The 22,674-nt window shown below is 41.8% G+C and overlaps 1 protein-coding gene across 3 annotated transcripts in view; it reads left to right on the top strand.

Moving 5' to 3' along the window:
• The window catches only part of PLCE1 (phospholipase C epsilon 1), a 115,890-nt gene that overhangs the window by 4,354 nt on the left and 88,862 nt on the right, over positions 1-22,674 (top strand). For all 3 annotated transcript variants that reach the window (XM_053388703.1, XM_053388704.1, XM_053388705.1), the window contains one exon: positions 14,256-15,757. In XM_053388703.1, coding sequence (XP_053244678.1) covers positions 14,804-15,757 — 954 coding nt within the window. In that variant the 5' untranslated portion in view covers positions 14,256-14,803. The remainder of the gene's footprint in view (positions 1-14,255; positions 15,758-22,674) is intronic.

The following is a 22,674-nucleotide window of genomic DNA, read 5'->3' as shown; positions in this document are numbered from 1 at the left end:
TTCCACTTGGATGTGAAATGCACCATCTTCATCTTCATCATCATCATCATCATCATCATTAGGCTTTATATACAGTACAGCCTTTTTGCCAAGGTACCCAAGACAGTTTTCAGTTTTGCAATACTTGCACCTATTCACCCAAAGCTAAAAATGAAACACACAACCACCTACGTTCCCACAACCCTTCTTCTCTCCTCACAGTATAGGCATTGAGACTATATTTCATTTTAGTCTATCTCATAATTTTTTTATCAGCCCACAATACAATGATTTTGAACATGCCACCTTAAATGCCTTGTAAAGAAGATGGTATGATGGTAGTTGATTGTTTTTATTAGTAGTATTTATTTGTATTCCACCCTTCATTTGTCGATCTCAGGGTGGTTTACAGCATAAAAATACAAGATAAACACAAGAACAAAAGACAAGAAACATAAAAACAAAAACGAAATAAACAAGGTAAAAGTGAATCAACATTACAAACAAAGTGTCAGTTTTCACATTGGAGCTGGAATTTATGTGGTGGGGGCGGTGATGCAACTTTTGCTTCAGCAATGAAGCAGCACAGACTGTAAGGGCTATAGGAGTTGAAGACTCCATGCTTCCTTGCTCTCAGTCAGGCCCTGATGCGATCAGGGGTTTCTATGTGCTCCTTGTGAGTAGCCTCACACTGGTATCTCTGAAGTTCTTGCCTGAGTTTGCCATCACCTCTGCTTTTGTGGCCCTGGGGGAGAGTGTATGAGAATTGGCTAGGAACCTAGGTAGCTGCTGTGGGGGCCTTTGGTGCTGGGAAAGGGATGTTCAGTTTTGATGTCTCAATGAGGCCATTAGGATCTGCTGGAGAGTCCCGGTGCCGTTGCTCTTCATCATAGGAGGCTGTTGAACCCCAACACAAGGTCATATACCCATGAATATTGTGATGGTAAATCTGTTCCACGTTCACAGTAATTATAGTAGATTAGTAACCTCACTTCACCCATATGTTGCAAGGGTGGAAAACTACACACTAAGTCTGAAAGGGTAGTTGGAGTGTATTAAAAATGTAGCTAATCTGCTTTTTTAAAAAATTCTAAAGTATGGAAAAATAGTGGCTTTAGTTTGGGTATTTTCTCAAACTTGTGGCTACCACAACATAAGGGGCTATTTTACGGGACTAGTGCTGTTTCACCATCACTTTGTCCTGTGGTTTTCTGGACATATCCCCCCCCCCCCGCCCTTCCTTGCTGGTAAACTTCTATGTAATAACGCTTCTGAAAAACTGCTATTTAATTTCACCAGACAAGATTCTGGTGGAACATCATTTCATTTCACTTTCAGTTTGTATACCACCTTTCCACATTACTATACACAAGGAGGAATTAGTACTTCACACATTCAGTAAAGATATGCTATTAAAACAACAACAAAAACCCCATATACTCAACTTTAGCATTCCTGTTCCACTGGACATACATCTCAAAAGCTAACATAATCCCGCCGCCCCCCAGGTGATGGTCCATCATAAATACAAACCCCACATTGGGCAAAAGATTTCTGCATTGCTGGCAGTTGGACTGGATGACCCTCGTGGTCCCTTCTAACTCTATAGTAGTACAGTGGTGCCTCGCAAGACGAAATTAATTCGTTCCGCAAGTTTTTTCTTCTTGCGAGTTTTTCGTCTTGTGAAGCACGGTTTCCCATAGGAATGCATTGAAAATCAATCAATGTGTTCCTATGGAGACCGTCCGGGGACAGAGGGGAAGCGCTGTGCGCCTTCCCCTCTGTCCCCGGACCTGTTTTAAAGCAAGGGAAGGGGCAGCGGGGAGAATCGCTTCTCCCCGTTGCCGCCCCTTGGTTCAAAAGGGGTCTGGGGAGAGAGGGGAAGGCGTGCTGCGCTTCCCCGCTATCCCCGGAGCTTGCGGGGCAAGCTTTGTTTTGCGAAGCAAGCCCATAGGGAAATGCATCTTGCTAAGCGGCTAAGAAAACGAAAAACTCCTTCGTCTAGCGAGTTTTTCGTCTTCCGAGGCGTTCGTCTTGCGGGGTACCACTGTATGATTGTTTACTTACTATATTGGGCTGCAATTCAGAGAAATGTGAGCTTATTTAAATCCCTTTAATAACTTTATCTGGATTGTGCCCTTTGTTTCACTAATGAGCCTAATGTTTTAAATAAACACTTAGCCCATGAAGACTGCAAGCTTTTCTATGCACAAAATAGGCAGTAATGTGTATGTTTTTTCACATTTAAAAAAAATCTGCAATGGTGTCAATGGTTTTCACATTGCTGTATTAAAAGTGTTGGGCCTAGAACACTTTTTATCGTTGCAGAGAGAAATTCTACTTTCAGTTCAAGTTTAGTTCTGTTCTGTACTTGTACTTATGTATGTTAAGGGTGTGACTTACTGAGTACTCGGTATACAAGTGCAAGAGTCGGTGTCATGTGGTGTTTGCTGCAAAAAGCTTGTGCAAATATTTCCTAGGTTGGGAATGCACAATACTATTTCTGCCCAACATAGACTGTGTTCAGCGGCAGAGGAAGCTGCTCGGGCGCCTGGGGCGGCGCACCCATAGGGGTGGGGCGAACCGCCCATAGGAGTGGGGCGAGGGAGGAGCGAGCTGCCATAGGGGCGAGGCGCACTGCAGAGCCTCTGGAGTCTGCCTGCCTCCTCCCACTGAGCCGCCCTACAGCTGGGGGGGGGGCAGGCAGCAGACCATTTGGGCAGCACGGAGCCACCCAGGAGTGATGTGTGGCTCTGGCTCGCTGCAGGCCCCGCGGTGAGTGCCACCCAATATTTTGTCACCCCTCTCAGTGGTGACACCCAGGGCGGCCCACACCCACCACACCCCCTTCCTCTACCCCTGACTGTGTTAACCGTCTTTTCTGAGCATAATTTATTTTTTTACTTCATTACCATTAGAAATAAGTACAATGCGTTGCACTAGAGCAGGGGTCAGCAACCTTTTTCAGCCGTGGGCCAGTCCACCGTCCCTCAGTCGATGTGGTGGTCCGGACTATATTTTGGAGGGGAAAGTGAGCGAATTCCTGTGCTCCACAAATAACCCAGAGATGCATTTTAAATAAAAGCACACATTCAACGCACGTAAAAACACCAGGCAGGCCCCACATATAACCCAGAGATGCATTTTAAATAAAAGGACACATTCAACGCACGTAAAAACACCAGGCAGGCCCCACATATAACCCAGAGATGCATTTTAAATAAAAGGACACATTCTGCTCATGTAAAAACATGCTGATTCCCAGACCATCCATGGGCCGGATTGAGAAGGCAATTGGGCCGCATCCGGCCCACAGGCCTTAGGTTGCCTACCCCTGCACTAGAGTGTACTGTACCACTTTAGGCTGCAGGTTACGTTTCAAACAAGTTTCTCTTTTTTCTTTGTAAACACCCCCCCATGCAATTAGAAGCTTTGATAGCAAAGAGTTGGGCTAGTACCTTTTACCCTGATGCAGGGAAGTGGCGTCGTAGGGTTGTTTGCCATCGCCAGGCGGGCACGTGTGCACGGGCAGGGATGGAGCTCAGAGGGTGACTGAAGCCCACCGTGCCAGCCCAGCCCTCACCACTGGAGCCAAGCAGGTCCACCTTGCGGTGTCTGCGCTGGGGAGTTATATTCCCAGATGTAACTCATGTGCGTTGAATTATGCATCTAACTGACTTCCACAGAATTGAAGTAGTTTACATGTAACGACTTGGATTCCAAGATAAATTACCATATTTTTTGCTCTATAAGACTCACTTTTTCCCTCCTAAAAAGTAAGGGGAAATGTGTGTGCGTCTTATGGAGCGAATGCAGGCTGCGCAGCTATCCCAGAAGCCAGAACAGCAAGAGGGATTGCTGCTTTCACTGCGCAGCGATCCCTCTTGCTGTTCTGGCTTCTGAGATTCAGAATTATTTTTTCTTGTTTTCCTCCTCCAAAAACTAGGTGCGTCTTGTGGTCTAGTGCATCTTATAGAGCGAAAAATACGGTAACTTAAGGAGGTTTGCAGAAGGAAGTCCTCCCCTCCCCTCGCCTCTGCCATGCCTTAAGCTGACTTTTCATAGGGTCCAAAGGTGTGCACTTTACCTTAACAGAGTTGCCAATCATTATGTAGTTAATAGACCAAGTTCTTGTTCATTTATTTATTTTGATAGTAAAACATGAATAGTTCCTGTGGTGACATAGAGGTGTATATCTGAATAGTATTTCAAGCATTTATCTTGGAAGAATGTTTTAATTCTACTCCTGTGCACAACTGCTGCATAACTTGCATCTAATAATAGCATCGTTTTTTAACAGATGATTCTCCAGTTGCCTGTGACCTTGCTTAATGCTGGAGGACTTTGCTGTTTGTTTCAGACAGGAGCAGTGCTCTGGTGTGTGATGTTTCCTCCCACGATGTTTGTCTTCATCTGTGCTACTGTGGACAGGAAAAATGCTGTTGAAGTGAATTATGTATGGTAATCTTCAGAGTTCTGCTACAGAACAGCACTTCAGTGACTTAGTTGGCTAACTTCCCCTTCATACCAGGACAGGGCATCAACAGATGGCATTTAAATAATTTTCTGCTTGGATATCATTTTACGGTGTAGAGAATCTTGTTCAGTAGAGCAAAAGGCTGAATGTAAAAAAGCTGATTGTATGAGTCGGATGTGTGCTCTGGACTTTCAAAAAGCTGTTTTCAAAAAGCTTAAGGAACTTCTGGGTAAGATCCCATTGTCAGAAACACTCAGAGAAGGGAGTCCATGATAGAGGGAAGTTTCTTAAAGGTGAGAAGGCACAATTGAAATGTGCAAACAATTCCAGTAAGAAAGAAAAGTGGGAGGCATCTGAAGAAGTTTTTGTGCCTTGAGCTGAGATTTAAAGGGGGCAGATATAAAAAATGAAAAAGGGGCAAATCATGAAGGAAGAATATAAACAATCATCCAATATTTGCAGAGAAGGTCAGGTGGGCTAAAGCTCAGAACAAGGCCAGGCTTGCAAGAGAGGTTAGAAATAATAAAATGGGTGGTGGTGGTGTTTTACTATGTTTGAAGCAAGAGGAAGAACAAAAAAAGTAGCCAGACCTCTGTGTGTAGAAGCCAGAATAATGGCATTGGGTGACAGAGAGGAGGAACAGCTCAAAACCTGTTTTGCTTCTGTCTTCACTCAAAAGGAATACAGTGCCCAAACTGGTGATAATAGAATAAATGATGTCGAGAGGGAGCTACAGCCCAAGATAGAAAAAGAGGTGGTAAGGGAACACCTAGCAACTTTAAATGAGATCGCCAAGGTCTGAGGAACTACAAGGTTACTAAGGAACTTGCGGATGTAATCTCAGAGCCTCTTATCTATAATCCTGGAGAATTCTTGGAGAACTGGGGACAGGATTCCACAGTTTAGGTATCAGGATTTAATCGCCAGTCATCAGCTAGTGTTGTCAAACAACAGTTCAAGAGCCACAGGTCCCGCCCTACCCCCATATCCTGATGAGAAGTTATATTTGGAGATGCCAGCAACTCAGTCTGCAAAATGAGCTATGTCCCATCCCCTGATTACTCTAATGCTTTCATTGTAGTAGTTAAATGAAGAAACAGTAAAACTGAGCCTTTATGGCATGAGTACTTAGCCTTGACAATAGATGTAGAAATGCACTTTCAGTAGAGTAAAATCTGTTCTCTTGTTTGGAAAGCCAAAGTCCTTCAAAAGAGCACTGTAAATTCATATAATGAATGCTTGTTATAACAAGCATTTGTATGCCCTTATCTTGGTAGTGGTTGTTTTATTACTAGTCCTCATGTTTCCCATGTATACTTCCACCCAGATGATTCCCTAGTAGCTGTAGAAGATCAGTCTAGGAAATTTGAGTAATCACTTATTGTTCTTCTCTTGGCAAGTGGGTTGTCATCCTTGTGGAATGCTGACATTTCATAAAATCTCATAAAATACATGGACTTGGACTTGAAATTCAGTAGGTCAGGGGAAACCTTCATTCACAAAACAGTAATTGTTTCTGTATTGATGCATTTTTCTATCAAAAGTTTTTATTTAAAAGAAAAATGGAAATTATGTGAACATAAATATTTAGAAGAGACAGATAACGTAACAACTGACACACTAGGCTGCAAATATATAGCTCTGCCAAATTTAGGTTTGCGTATATATCTTATAACAAAAACATCTAATGTACATGAGATAACACACTTGACTGATGGAATGAAATGTAGACACACATAGTATGGACTCATATTTTTTTTACATGGTGCTTCATTTACATTTCAGTGATATAAAGCATGGCTTTTATTTTGTCTAAAATGAAATTGAGCCAGTTAGGCTGCAATATTATAAACACCTAGCAAGGACTAAGTACTTTTGAACTCAGTGGTACTTACATTAAAGTAGACATCTAGAGGACTGCATTGCTAGTCCTATTTGCACCACATCTAAGTTGGTTTGTTTAACAACTACTTTGGGTGGAGTATAGCATTACGTCTATGCTGCAAACCCTGTTCAGTTGATACTACAGAGATTATATATTGGCTGAAGAAAGGTTTATTCAAATGTTTGGAATAATAATACCTGTGGAATGTTGCACAGAGAGACCCATGTTTGCAAGGGGCATTTACAGATGACAAATAGCACATGGGAAGGGGCATTTTAAATCTTCCCTGACAGCTGATTCTCCTTTGCAACACTTCCCCACCCCATTTCCCCCAGTCAGTCTTGAGATTTGCCTGAAGGGGCAATTAACTTGATACATCTATTGTAGAGTAGAATTAGTGGGAAGGGTAATCCTTCCCTCCCTCCTGCCTTCTAATTTCCACCCAATCTTGGGAACTAGAGACCCAGGCTGATGCTAGTAAATACAGTGGTACCTCGGGTTACAAACACTTTGGATTGCAAACTCCGCTAATCCGGAAGTAGTACCTTGGGTTGAGAACTTTGCCCCAGGATGAGAACGGAAATCGTGTGGCGGCAGCAGGAGGCCCCATTAGCGAAAGCGCGCCTCAGGTTAAGAACCGTTTCAGGCTAAGAACGGAACTCCGGAACGAATTAAGTTTTGTAACCCGAGGTACCACTGTATGCAAAACAAACCAGCCCTACTGTAACTACGGTAAATTCCTTGTTTTAGAAATTCTCTGTTGCTATAATTCTCAACTAGTTAGAAATAGGACTCTGCCCATATTGTATATTAATTAATTTTGGGTATGGTTGAGACCTTGCTATTTCTTAAATAATAAAACTGTTTCCATTTTCTTCTTCATCCTCTCTTTAAGCCAAGTTTCAACTTTTATGTCATTGCCTCTCAGCCAATATTATTTTTACAATATTAGCTAATTTTGTTATTGATTTGTTCAGCTGGTCACTTTATTGCCCACTCTGAGCAGCTAATCAATATATTACTGAGACTGCCATTTCAAAAGCTGACAGAACTCTTAGTCCTTTACTTGCAAGGAATTGTGATACAATTGTTTCTCAGATAAAGTAGACATTGGCATTGACTTATTGCCATGAAGATTCTGTTTGACTGCCCCTTGAGAGGCCGACCAAATTTTGCTGTGAGAATTATTCTAAAAAATCTGTAGTGATGTCTACTCATCTATAGTGATTAACATCAGTGCCAAGTTACAGTCCTAATTAGAAAGCTGTGACATGTTTTTTTCTGAATAAATATTTTCACTGTAGCACTGACTCCTCCTTTGCGTCTGGCTTGTATTATTAACCCCCCTGTCCCCACCCTACAAGATTTATAGAGAGAAACCAATTCTCATCCCCAGTTGCCTAGACACCTTCCCTCTGCACTTCGGAAACCCTCAGATCTCTCTAGCACTCTTTGCCCTTTGATTAATTTCCCCAGTCCCTTCTAGTATGCATTCTGGAACATATGGGAGGGGATAGCTGTGTTAGTTTGTTTAGAGCAAAAACAAGAGTTCTATGGCAACTTGAAGGCTGGAAAAATCCAAAATGTCCAGAGCGCAGCTCACAGTGAGTGGTCTTTTCTTTGTGAAAAGTACAGTTACAAAACTGTTCCAAACATGGTGTTTTGTAATCATGTAGATGGGGCATAGTCCAAAAATGTCACCAGACTGTGGGCTTCTTTGTCTTGCTAGCCGCAGTCTAGGAACCGCTGAATTGTTGGTTGTTTACCAGCTGCTTTTTCCCTCTCAAGGTACTCAACCTACCAGGTAATAAAGTGGTTGTGAAGCAGAATTCCTATGAGAATTGCTTAGTGGGAAAACAGAATTCTGAGGACAGAATTCCAAAGGGGGGCTTTAGCTAGAATCTTGGGTGAAGAAAAATTGGTGACATTTTCGTGGATTGTCCTCAAAACTCCTGACATAGTAACACAGTATTAAAACAAACATGAAGCACTATGAAATGTCAGTGAAGAAACTAAATAACATGTATCATTTATTCATAGCTTGTTCCTACAGTTGCAATTGAAATTATTCAACCCCCATTGAAAATTGGGTTTTTTAATAAAAATTTACAGACTTTCAGCTGTTTTTGTTTCATTGACTAGGTATGTTTCACTTTTGAACTGGTAGTTACAAATTATTCCTCTGAATTCATTATGTTGGATTAAAATGTAGGTCACTAACTTTTAAACTCTGTTGTTAGCTGATATTTGGGGACAAGTATAAAATAATATGTTTGAAAACAAGGACATTTTAAAAAAAAAATTAAGGAAAACTGTATAATTACCCATATTGATGAGTAACCAGAAAATATCAGGCAGTAAGAATGATTTTTTAAAAAAATCTGTTTTGAGCTTTTCAAACAGAGCTTTCAAATGATTTCACACTCTGAACAAGTCAATTATTGAGGTGGGCTTCTTCCCAGAGACTGATGTAATTGGCAAAGCTAAAGTAAGCACAGTTCTTGTTTGCTGACCAAATATTATTTGTGGCATTCTAAATAGGGTTCCCATTAATACTAAAATACATGAAAAAAGCAGATTTTGACCATATTAAAAGGAATGAAGTTGTCTTTTATGTGTGTGACTCAGAAATTCAGCTTTAATTACTTTATAAATGAAGAAGAATGCTGTTGAATAAATATTCCGTAACAGATATTTAATCAGTTTTGAATATGCAGTAGGATGAGCTCTGCATGTAGATGCTTTGTGGGAATATGAAAATAGAGAATAAAAAATAAGAAGATCTCTTTGTTGGTAACTGGCTATCCATTTGCTCTTTTCTGGTGGGGATAATACTCCCTACTTGCTTGAGATGGAGTACTTCAGCGCTCTACAATGCAGTCAGTTTAATTTGTAACAGAGTAACAGAGACTGGAATCATTATTGTAATATTATTTCTATTTTACCTTCAATAGACCAGGTGCAGCTGGGATAGGGAAATAAGAACAAGTAGACTGTAATAGATAGACAGCAATATCAGACCCCAAACAATAAGAGTTTTTTGCAGGCTAGACACAAAGGTGGACTTTGAGAGCTAAGCTCGCCCCCCCTGTTTAGTTTGAATTACTTCCATTGGAGATTTCATGACGCTTCAGCCCAAGAAACTGGGGAAGCCAGTTTCACATCTTTCTCCTGTTCTGCAGGTGACTGCAAGCTGACTATTTTAAAAGGTGGTGGAGGTGATCTGCTGCCCAAACTGCTCATTAATCAGCATTCATTATTATGATCAAGCTGTGGAAAAACCAAAGTGATGTTTTTTCCTGAGCAAGGACAGCACAATCCAAAACATTATTCAGATTCTTTACACTTTATGGGTTGGATCCTGACTAAAGTTAGTTGACATTAACTCCCAGTGATTTCTAATGGATATAAGTTAAACTAACATCATCTGGACTGAACCCAGTGAGTTTGGGTACTTATTCAGTGCTCTGCTTAAGTCCGAGTGCTTCACTGTTCAATATGCAGCCATGCAAATAACTCTTCAACTCTATCAATAGACCCCTGACATTTAATACTTAGATTCTCTCTACCAAGATGCTAGTCTCTGGACTTTATAGCCTATCATTCCTTAACACGAGCCAGCTGATAGCCCCCCACCCTCCAGCTCCAGTTCTATTTTGGGGGTCAGAGTTTCCCTGCTGTTGCTCTCTATTATATTATCTACACACTTTGAAATCAATGGAAGATGTTGAGGATATTAACATCCTTCAGCAAAGACACCTAGATTGTAGTGCTTAGGTATAATAAGACCCAAAGTTCAGGTCAGGAGATCAGGGGAATGCTTGTCTAAACAGGTATGTGTTCAAGGGCCAGCAGAATGCCAGTGTAGATGGGCCCCCTGTTATTTCAGCTGGGAGAGCGTTCCGCAATATTGATGTCACCAGTGCAAAAGCCACAAACCAATAAGCATTCAGTCATGGCAAAACTGCATAGGTTTCATTTGCAGTTCTTAATGCCATTACTGGGCAATGGAAAGGAAGTTGTTTTCTTTTTCGGGTTGACAGAGAATGGCTTGCCTAAGGCCTGCGAGTTAGTTCAGCCACTTACAGGGCAATCGTATGTATGTCTACATACAAGTAAGTTTCAATGTGGTAAATGGGACTCACAATCTAAACATCTAAGTAAGCAAAGCAAAACAACTCACCACCACTCCATTATTGATGGTGTGTTTGTGTCAATTGTGTTGACAACCATAGTCTAGTTCTGCCCAGTAAACGTGCTGGTCAGGTTATGTGACCTGGTTGTTTCACACATTGATGCATGAAGAGCTTCTTTAAAAGTACAGTAAGTTGGGCAACAAGCTTTCCAAGCTGTAGCTGTACCCACTTCCCCCATCCTGAGAAAAGTGTCGTCATATTCACAGCTGCTACACCCCAGCATGGGTGTAATCTTACTCCAATAAGTTTCCTGTTTTCCCCTTCTTTCAAACAGCACTTGCAGCACATGCCACCCCAAAAGCACTTTGCTTGATTTATGTTGATTTATTTGCACCCTTAATCCAATTCAATTTTAGAAATGCCATATTGAATATTACTCTAGATATTTTAAATTCACCTTATGGCTGTATGTTATTTAAAATTCAACAACAATGCTTCAACAAATATAATTTTCATTGTAAAGAGTAACATTTTGTGACCATGAATACTGACAATTTGCCATGATGTTTCATTTTATATTGTTTCTGCTGTTTGACCTCTGATCTAATGTGATTTATCCATGCTGAATCTGTTTCCTCTCAGTCTTTTTTGCTATGCTGATGGCATGGAACACGTTACATTTCTCTGATGTATCAAAATTAGCCCCTTTGTTGTTTACCAGATTAGTGATGGTATTAATGAAAGTAACCTTTGCCTGCACATTGCCTTACATTCATTTCCCATGTACTAACTGGATATTGTGCTTTCAGCTCTAAACAAATCCAGATTATATCTTCGGAATCTTTCATTGTGAAATCATGGGGCTTTATTCAGGCCATGGTGGGTGCAGTACTTGCATGTGGAGCATAAGGCATAACAGAGCCAGTTCTCCCTTACATCCTTTGTGAGCAGACATTCAGTGCACCTGACGTATAGGTGTGATGGCAAGTCTCCACGCTTTGTATTTGTTGCATGAGCAGAGGTGGTTGATTCCTCACAGTGGCTTGGTGTCCACATTGTAGGGGAAGAAAGGGAGCTTTGTTATACATACCCTGGACTGATCCCTCTGCATGTAGTTACTGTAGTGGACTGGACTGAGTCCTTGGGAATGTTAGTAGCAGTAAAATAGATGTTGATATCCATGTGAAAGAGATAGACAGAAGCATGTCCATGCCTTTATCAAAAGGGTTGTTATGTAGCTCCAAGTTCCATTAGTGCAAACCTCCTTTTTGTGCTTATGACAGTTATAATATAAGTAGTTTAAAATGTTAATAATGCTTAAAAAAAAGAAAATCAGGATTCTAATATAAAATCAGGATTCTAACTGATAGTGATTAGGACTGCAGAGCCAGAGTACGGTATTTATTTGAGATTAATTAACACAGGCTGTGATATATGTGAGGGACATGGGTGGCGCTGTGGTCTAAACCACTGAGCCTAGGGCTTGCCGATCAGAAGGTTGGTGGTTTGAATCCCCACAACGGGGTGAGCTCCCGTTGCTTGGTCCCAGCTAGCAAACCTGCCAACCTAGCAGTTTGAAAGCATGTCAAAGTACAAGTAGATAAATAGGTACCGCTCTGACGGGAAGGTAAATAGGTACCGCTCCGACGCTGCTTTGGTTTTGCTAGAAGCGGCTTTGTCATGCTGGCCACATGACCCGGAAAAACTGTCTGTGGACAAACGTCGGCTCCCTTGGCCAGTAAAGTGAGATGAGTGCTGCAACCCCAGAGTCGTTCGTGACTTGACTTAACTGTCAGGGGTCCTTTTACCTTTTATGATATATGGGTAGCAAAACATTCCATTTATGTTGGTAGAGATCTGTATGTGTACTAAATGCAGACCAGATTCTCCTAACCTTTATGTCTGTTCAATATAATACTTATTTTGATTTGGCTTGGCTCATGGTTTCACCTCTCTAGTGATTACCATGATCGGGGGGGGGGGATCAAACCAATGCATTAATTTGGTAGAATATCATTGTTGCTTTGCACATAGAAAGCTGGCTTGATTACCGTAAATAAACAAAGTAATAGAGAGCATCTGGTTTTCCTCTTGTTTCTCATTACAATCTGACACAAACTCTTCTAGTCTGTTGACAAAACTAGATTTAGGTTCTATGGTTGCTGTTTACAAAGCAAGCATTCATGCCCCACCCTGGTTTTATATTGATCTTTAGGCAAGTGATCAATTTGATCCAGTCTTCTGTCCATACCTGGTAGTGTTTGCTCTCTGCTTTGCATTCCAGCCCTTAAAATAACAACCTCTGTCCAACTATGAGAGCTTGAGGCAGCTGAGAAGTGGCCAGTGTCTGGTCTGAGTTAAATCCAAGCAGACAGCAAGTAAGAAAAGGATCTTTGATAGCTCCATGAGAGGGTAGTGCCGGCCAAAGCATTCTCTTCCTGGGACAGCTACAATAAATGTGTCCAAAGGCCTTGGAGGAGCTGGCTGGATGGCTAAAGGACCCTCACCTTATTTTGTAGTCTTAGGCTTCTGTGAATTGTTTGATAGAAGTAATGAAAAAGTTTAATCTGCCATGAGTTCTGCAGTGCTGTCAGGATTGGGATCGGGCTTGGACTGGCAGGCTTTGATGCCAAAGGAAAAGGATGGAACAGAGCAGGACCCTGAATGGTGGGAACTTGAGTTGGAGGAGGGGATAATCTCACCTGTTCAACCCAAGTTCAGCCACTTTCGAAGGGGCAGCAGGGATTCTGGGTCTGCCCTCACAGCTTTCCTGTGGAGTGGAGAGCCATTGGGGAGGATGTTGCTGGACTGCAACTCGCACCATGCCTAAGTGTTGGCCATGCTGTCTGGATCTGATATGAACAACGCTTGAAGGTACATAGGCTAACCACTTCTGGTTTAGATGGTGAAAAATGTTGCTTTATAATCCAAATGTCCCTTCTGCTGACAGAGTTTTGGATAATGCTGTTTTAATTCCCATTTTGTTTCCTCCGCACTTGTCTCAGAAATATATTGTAGAGAAGGGTTTCCTAAAATGGAATCCTTTGAGGGGAGGGAGATAAGGTTGGTGGGAAGTAAAAGGTCTTGGCTACCTTGTGGGCCTGCAAATTTTAAAAAATGTAAAGGACCCCTGACAGTTAAGTCCAGTCGCAGACAACTCTGGGGTTGCGGTGCTTATCTCACTTTAGAGGCCGAGGGAGCCGGCATTTGTCCGCAGACAGTTTTTCTGGGTCATGTGGCCAGCATGACTATGCCGCTTCTGGCGAACCAGAGCAGTGCATGGAAACGCCGTTTACCTTCCCGCCGGAGCGGTACCTATTTATCTACTTGCACTTTTTGGTGTGCTTTCCAACTGCTAGGTTGGCAGAAGCTGGGACTGAGCAACGGGAGCTCACTCCATCATGGGGATTCGAACCGCCAACCTTCTGATTGGCAAACCCAAGAGGCTCAGTGGTTTAGACCACAGCGCCACCCGCGTCCCTCCCTGCAAATTTAGCTGCAAATAAATGGATGGGATGGTGCCTGATCATATTCTCTCTGAAGAGGTAAGGTTGGGGTGGTAGATTGCATGTCTGTTTATCCCACATATTCTGAATCTCTCAAAGGGAGCTTGGAGAGAAAACTTCAGCTATAAACAAAAGCACAGTGGAAGGTATTCTTAAGGATGCTCTGCAGTTCCATTAAGCATCTGTTAATACACTTCATACTCTTTCGTTATGGATATGCAGGTTACACCTGGCACTGTGTATTAAATATGGTTTCGTTTTTTGTTTTGCAGGCTACTGATTAACTGGAAGTTCCATGGCCTAAGGAACAATTAATTACATCTCCCCAACTTACTCTTCCAAGGCATGTAGCAAGAAACAAGGCGGGGTATAGGTATATCCTATGATGAAGTGTTTGCTTGTGAGAGAAGAAAACTGTGCAAACTGTACAAACAAATACTCAAGCTTTATGTGGCAATCCACCATAAACAGCATTCTGAAGGCCATTAATAATACAGCTGTGTTGTATGCTGTAAGTCTGCTGTGAAGATATAGCAGTGTTTTGCTTTTTTTTCAGTGCTATGATGTAATTAATGGTATTTGAGGGAAAGCAGGGTTGTGTCTGAGGTCTGTGTTTCAAGATGCTCTCTGAAGAGAGACAGCAGTGTCTGCATTTGGTCTTTGGCAGAGTTTTCAGTCCACCGGAAAGGAAATGGCGATAAAGATAAAGCACCCTAGATGCCAGTTATGAAAGTACAAAGAAATTGGATGCACACAACTCTCTCTTCCAAAAACGTGAAGAAAAGCTGTTCAGTGTTTCTATTTACCACATGAGAAAGAAATGACTGATAGCAGAAAACCCTGGGAGAGAGGCATATGTATCCCTGCTTCTGTGGAGTTTCTTAACATAAATTATGACATTATACAGAAAAGCTACAAAAACAACACTATACATAACCACTTATATAAAGCATGTGACTCTTTTGCAAATAAAGACAAATGTTTAGAAACTGGAATTCCTTCTTCACTGGAAAGAACTGTGTATGCTGAAATTCAGTTACAAATGGATGGATCTCAAGTTGAGTTGAAGCCACTAAGAAGCCAGTCCTCAGTAAATAAAAATGAAAATGAAACTGAGAGTGCTGATTTCAAGTATGTTAAAGAGAGAAAGAACATCTCAAAAAGTTTGTGTACCTTGCACAACAGCTTCATTTGGAACGAATGCTTACAGCCAGTACAGGCTTATAATGATTGCACCAATATTTCTGCAGCTTGCACTTGTAAAACAGTGGAACTACCAGCTACCTGTGGGAATAGAACTGGACAACAGTTGTGTGATTCCTATGGCACTACAGTGGATAACTATTTGTATTTGGAAAGAACAACCCCAAAACTCAACATGGCATGCTCAGGTCACAATTTGTCTAGCGGTAATATTACTGGAAGACTGCCTTCAAAGCCCAGTTTGAGCCATTATCAAAACTGCAACGAAGGCCACGGAGAAGAAATGGATGAAGATTCTTCTCGTACTAAGAAAGAGCGCTCCACCTTATTAGTCAGAAGATTTTGCAAAAATGATAAGGAGGTTAAGAAATCGGTCTATACTGGAACAAGAGCTATTGTTAAAACTTTACCATCAGGGCACATAGGAGCTGTCGCTTGGAGTTGTCTTGACCGGAAGAGAACCCACGATGAATTAAGGCACTCTAGGATTATATCAGAAGAATTAATTGCCTTTCAGATTTCAGTGAGCCAAGCGTTAAGTTCTTGCCTTCTGCAGTCCATGTGGCATGGGGTAAGTGTCTTTTTATAACTTTCAGATGCCTTTCTAAACTTAGTGCTTGAGCGAGAGCAGCTGGTTGGGTGCTTCTGTAGAGCCATCTTCATGATGATGCTGTTGCTTCTATGTACCTGGACAGTGCCAGGAGTGGGTCGGAGTTCTGGTGAGATTGGAGTTGGAAGGGTGCACCAGTGGAACATGTCAGGGTACCCACACAGTCCTCCCCCTCCCCACCACTATCCAGGCATCCTCCTCCTGACAGGTGTTAGGAGCGCAGCTTTGCACCATCCCCCCCCCGAAAAATGCCTGTCACATCTGTGCTTGAGAAATTCAAGACTGAAAAATCACATTATGTTTAATGATCTAGTTTGCCTCTAAATTAAAGCAAGAAATTACAATCCATCTCTATCAGTTCTTTTAAAATAAATGTGGCAAGAGCTTTAATATTTAGATTTATTTTCTTTTTGTGTGTGGATAAAGTATATATTGCTATCAAAACCATCTAGAGTTGATAGCGCTTAAGTGTGTGGTGCATGTTGTTGGTTGTTAACTATCTCTACTATTCTCAGCAATAAACCACAACTTCAGATTATGGTTTGTTGGCAGTAAACATGCCATAGTTAAGCTGCAGGCAGCCTTTACATACAATGCTAAGCCATGGTTTAATAAACCATAGCTTAATAAACCATTGTTTAGAATTATGTGTGAACCAGGCTGTGAGAACAGAATGCTGGAGTAAATAGGACTTTGGTCAGATTCATCCAGGCCCTTCCTGTGCTCTTATTTGCTTCTTCTGTCTTCTTGAGACCGAGAACAAAACTAAATTATTATTGTCTTATTTTATGTGCATTAATATATGAGGGACTGATTTGGTGAGAACTTGCCTTGAGACAAATGAGAGATTTTATGGGCATTAGCTCTTCCAGTTGTGTGATTCTGTGAAAATACATTTATCTGTATGTTAATTCTGGTTCTGGCACATTTTCATTATAGGAAAATACTTCATTTTCAGTTTGATCAAACTGCGGGAGGCAGTGGAGGACAGAGGTGCCTGGCGTGCTCTGGTCCATGGGGTCACGAAGAGTCGGACACGACTAAATGACTAAACAACAACAAAAACTTCATTTTCAAATCTTGTTATAAACCATGTTTGTGACCAGATTCAAATAGATTACTTTTATGCCTTAAAAAAAAATTAAAAATGCATGCTTAAAAAAAATCTTTATTTCTTAGTGGCTGAACACATTGACATCAAAATTTAGTTTTAGTAATTGAGTACTTGGAGGCAATGTCATATGCAATAACATTGATATAATCTTTCTACATGGGCAGGGGAAGTGCATACTAATAGTTGTAAAATGCAGAGCAAGCTTATTTTGCCACAAATGCAAATATTAGTTAACACACATGGCAGCTGCCCTATTTGTGTACACGTGGTTTTTCCTATATTGAGATGATGGCAGTCAAAAGGCTGGTCTGATATTCTGCTATTGCTGATATAGTTTTTATGATGCTATTTCTGTTTGGTTAATTTTAGTTGTGGTTTATGTTTTTTCTCATTAACACAGCTTGCATTTTAATTAATTGTAGAAAGGTAGGTTATTATCATTGAAAGACAGAAAAAGAATAAAGCTTCTGAGAGAGTTAACTCAAAGGTTAAAAGATGAAAATATTCAAGCTATTACCTTGGTGTGAAGAAAGACCACAGACTGCCTGCCTGACTAATCAACACTTAAACAGTCTTTTTCTGCTCTCCTACTTAGCCTGTCCTACAAGCCTCACTTGCTTAGTATTTCAGGTTGTATATGTGGTATATTTTAAAAACTGGCTTGGCTTGTGGTTGTGCTTTCAACTCCTTTTCACTCAAAACACCTTTCCTTCAAGCACTGACCCCTGACACCAGCACTGGGCACTTCTGTCCTCATCTCGCTCTGGGTATGTTTCTTTGGCAGAAATAATTATTTATGGTATGGTAACTATTTAAGAACTTCCCATATGGTATGCTGAGTTGACTTGCACAATACTGTACACTACTCAGCTACAGCTTGCGGTTAGTGGGAAAAGAGCTTAACCATGACTCCTGGTTTAAAAGAGTTATAATTATAATTATTTATTGAATTTATATACTGCCCTGTACCCAGAGGTCTCGGGGCAGTTCACAGAATAAAATAAAAAATATAAAACCACAAAATACATAATCAAAATAACAACAACCCAATAACACCCCCCAACCCACCCACCCCCTTTTAAAGGGCAATCTTAAAAGTTGACCTTTCCACCCCCTTCCCTTTTCCTCCTTCTTGTATGTGGTATGACCAGTGCTTTTTTTCTAGAAAAATAGATGCTCACCAGGTAGTTGTTACAGTAAGTGCCACACTCTTTGTCAACAACAAAAAGAGGTGCTGGTACTGCATGCTCTAGAGTACTCCATGGAAAAAAGCACTGGGTATGACTACATACACTGATATAGTTTCAAGTGCTATATGAATAAAAAATTAATTGTCATAATAATCAAATGATTAGTAGTCAAATGATTCCTGTGGATATAAAAAATATCTGTTGCTAGCATTAATATATCATGTGCCCTATCTATCTATCTATCTATCATCTATCTATCTATCTATCTATCTTGTCTATCTGTGTCTGTCTATCTATCTATAATATAAAATCTCTTTTTTTTAAAAGTGTTTTTTGATGGTGAGATTTTTTGCTCTGAAGCTCCGCCATAATGAGTTTAACATCCATATTAGGAGTTAAAGGCCATACTCATCTGACTTGTTCTAAGCTCCATCAAGATGCCAAAAGCAGTGTCAGAAGAGTGCCAAACTTTGCAGAGATTTAAAGGAAATTCCACATGATTGTGACTCAGTGAATCCAAGGCAGGGAAGTGTGGTGGGTGGGTGGGTGGGTCGGTGGAACGCCCTCATCAATGTCCAAACCCCATCAGTTTAATTCAGCAGCATGGAATTGATTTTGCCAGCTGCTTTCAAAAACTATTAAATGAGCAAGTTATAAATAAATAAATAAAGCAAGGTAGCCATTGAAACACCTGACAAAAGAGGGCAGTCTTCTTTAAACTAAATAAAGTGGCAGGGTGGCAGAAACCTTCCTTTTCATTTCTGTTATTTAAAAGAGAGAATAATGGAATAAAACACAGGGGTTAGAAACGATTTATTCCAGTCACAGGTTGCAAAGGGAGTTGCAGATGTGGGAATCATCCAAATGCCTTAATCAGTGACCAAACTTTCAAGGCCGTCACAGTTTGGTTTCTTTTTCAGCTTGCTGCTCAGCGATGCCTGTAGCATTTATTTTTTAAACCAAATTTATATGCCACTTGATTGTAGTAAAACCTCTAAGCCGCGTCATGCTCTGCTATTGCAGAGTAATACAATTGGTCTTCAATAAACCAAAACATAGAACAGGGTTGTAGCATGGCTATCTCTTAAGTTTAACCAGCTAATTCATCGTTCCCTCTTATAGTATTTCAGTTAGCTGTGTGTACCCTCAGTGGAACATAGAGCTTCCTTAAGCAGGAGTGGCTTTTGAGCTGAGTGCTGTCTTGCTTCAACTCTCCAAGGGCCATGTGATAAAGTGGGCGTGGCCAAGTTGGGGAGTGGGCGTGGCCAAAGCAGGAAATTTAATACCTTTCCTACAACTGCCACAAAGTATATTTATACCAGATGGGTGGGGTATAAATCATAAATTATTATTATTATTATTATTATACTTCTTCCTTCTTCTTTATATTGATTTTACTTCTTTATCCCAAATCATTGTGCTCATTTATTCAGTTAACTCCCCCAATTCATTCCATTCAATCCACAAATGAACCCCTCCCTTCATTAAGCCCTATAGTATTTTTAACTATTTCCCCATATATATTCCTTCAAAGACCTTCAAAGTTCCTTTCTTCCCACCCAAAATGTCTTCAGGTGCATTCAGTTTTCTCACCAATGGGTGCTGATGAATTCATTACCTCGATCCATTTCACTGTAGCTGCATGGTTTCTTCCCCTTTGATGATTTGGATGATATTCAGAATCAGGATGCCCCCCCCCCGCAAAGCTGGATCCCCATCCTGGTCCATCCCATGTGAGTCAGGGGACACCAGAGCCTCTCCCGAGCTCCAAGGAGAGACACATCTGCAAACCCAGAGACTTCACAGGTGGAAACTACATTACCCTGAAGGAGCCAACTGCTACAGTGGCAGGCACCAACCCTTTCACTGCCTAGGAGACAGCCTCAGAGGCTGATGATTCTGGTAAGCACCTACCTATAAAATTCACCCACTTGCTGTAGGATCTTGCTGAGACGACATGAGGCTTCAACTCCAGGAGCAATACTGGTGGTCCTGAACCCACACCTTGGACTACCTTCAAGGTGCATTTGTCTTTGGAATCAGGAGTTGATCTTCCTTTGCTTGGACCATCACTCATCCTTAGTGATGGGCATCTCTGTGGATCGCAACAGTTTCAGGGGAGTGAAGATGAGGGAACTGGCTATCCCTACAACCTTAAGGTAAAGGTAAAGGGACCCCTGAACTTTAGGTCCAGTCGTGACCAACTCTGGGGTTGCGGCGCTCATCTCGCTTTATTGGCCGAGGGAGCCGGCGTACAGCTTCCGGGTCATGTGGCCAGCATATCTGAGCCGCTTCTGGTGAAAAAGAGCAGCGCACGGAAATGCCGTTTATCTTCCCGCTGGAGCGGTACCTATTTATCTACTTGCACTTCGTGCTTTCCAACTGCTAGGTTGGCAGGAGCAGGGACTGAGCAACAGGAGCTCACCCTGTCACGGGGATTCGAACCGCCGACCTTCTGATTGGCAAGTCGTAGGCTCTGTGGTTTAACCCACAGTGCCACACGCGTCCCTCCCTACAACCTTACTGGGGCCTAATTAAGTGCTTTTTTACAGGTTATTTACAGGCCCAGAAAGTGTCAAACAGCATGAGGTAGCAGAGACCTCAATCATCTCAAAGTGCAGCTTGGGGGGCAGGGCATGTGCTCAGTTGTTGCCCCAAAGACTCTGATACATATGATTTGTAAGTCACCGCACATAGGGGAAGGGGAGCCCTTGACACACATCCCTCCAGTCTGTCTGGAGGTAAGGCTCTCCCATCATCCTCCGATTCTGAGGTTGACTCCCCTATAGCTTCTCCTGTCCCACAGCTATGCAGGAGCATGGTGACTACAAAATCTGCTATGGACCATTTATGGAGGGTTGTCTAGGAGCTGCCCAGGGTCCTGATTTGCCTTGCTTTCCATGACTCAGGTAACTACTATCACTTCCCCATCAGAGCAGATCATGTGGAATTTTTTAAGGTGGGGGGGAGAATACCTGATCTATTTCTATTTTTAGGGAACTTTTGATATCTATGCTACTAATTACTTATGTGGTTTTAATTTTAGAGAAAATGTGCTCTTATTGGTACAGTAGTACTATAACATAACAGTTGTAACAATATGTTAAAGGTAAGTAAACATTTATCAGCTTTAGAGATTGACCCATAAGTAGTAGCAGTTGCCAGGAGATTAGCATGTTCACCTCTACATGGCTCCAGCCTTATTTCAGATATTGTGATATATCAACATACCGTGATGCTTAACTGGTGATAGCCCAGCCCTACTGTCTAGCCAATGAGGTAAAATTGTCTAATGGGTAAAACTTAAAAGGTGTATGTTGTATGACTCCTATTAAATCTTTTCATTTGAAAGTGAGATGGATATACCCTCTGGTGGAGAAAACTATTACTACAGATCCCTTGCTATACTGGGATAATAAACAGCTTGTTTTCATAGCATTGACATTTTCTGATATGCTGTGGTCTTGGTAGATTTAGAGAGAGATTTTATTTTCAGAAGTATGTGGATTGTGAAAAGAGATTGTAAAACAAAGTCACTGTGTTTGTAAGTGCAGCATGTGACTAATTGTTCTGCATAATGTTTACTGTTCTGTTTTTTACAAACACCGGGTATTAGACTTTTGTTTAATTTGGTATTTGATGACTGAGGACTTAAGATTGCAACCTCATTTATCCTAAGATTTTCCTAATGATTTTGCAAAGTTTTTTGCAGATAAAATCGCTCAGATTCGGGAAGAAGTAGACTCCACCATGGGAGCAGGGCCGGGGCGGGAGAGTGCTAGAGTTCTGTCTAGTCATGTTGAGTGGGATCAATTCCAATCTGTTACCTCCGAGGATGTGGACAGGCTGCTTGGACGAGTGAAACCAACCACCTGTCTCCTGGATCCTTGCCCATCCTGGCTTATAAAAGCTAGCCGGGAAGGACTGGGCGATGGGCTTTGTGGGGTGGTGAATGCTTCCCTCCGTGAGGGAGCCTTCCCAGACCCGCTGAAAGAGGTGGTTATTAAACCGCTTCTTAAAAAACCATCTTTAGATGCGGCCACGATGGCCAACTATCGCCCAGTCTCAAATCTTCCATTCTTGGGCAAGGTGATTGAGCGAGCGGTTGCCGAACAACTCCAGGCACGCCTGGAAGAAGCGGACCATTTGGATCCCTTCCAGTCGGGATTCAGGCCTCATCATGGGACTGAAACTGCCTTGGTCGCACTGGTTGATGATCTCCGGCAGGCTAGAGACAAAGGTGAGAGCTGTTTCCTAGTTCTGCTGGATCTCTCAGTGGCGTTTGATACCATCGACCATAACATCCTTCTGGACCGTCTTGAGGGGCTGGGAGCTGGGGGCACTGTCATACAGTGGTTCCGCTCCTTCCTCCTGGGCCGTGTTCAGAAAGTGGTGGTGGGGGATGAGTGTTCAGAGCCCTGGGCTCTCACTTGTGGGGTGCCTCAGGGTTCTGTTCTGTCCCCCATGCTTTTCAACATTTACATGCAGCCGCTGGGAGAGATCATCAGGAGGTTTGGGCTGCGTGTTCATCAGTATGCGGATGATACCCAGCTCTACCTCTCTTTTAAATCAGA

The sequence above is a fragment of the Podarcis raffonei genome, chromosome 5 (assembly GCF_027172205.1).
Source record: "Podarcis raffonei isolate rPodRaf1 chromosome 5, rPodRaf1.pri, whole genome shotgun sequence".
Lineage (NCBI taxonomy): Eukaryota > Metazoa > Chordata > Lepidosauria > Squamata > Lacertidae > Podarcis > Podarcis raffonei.
Note: the sequence above shows the minus strand (reverse complement) of the source record. Positions and strands in the feature narration are given on the sequence as shown.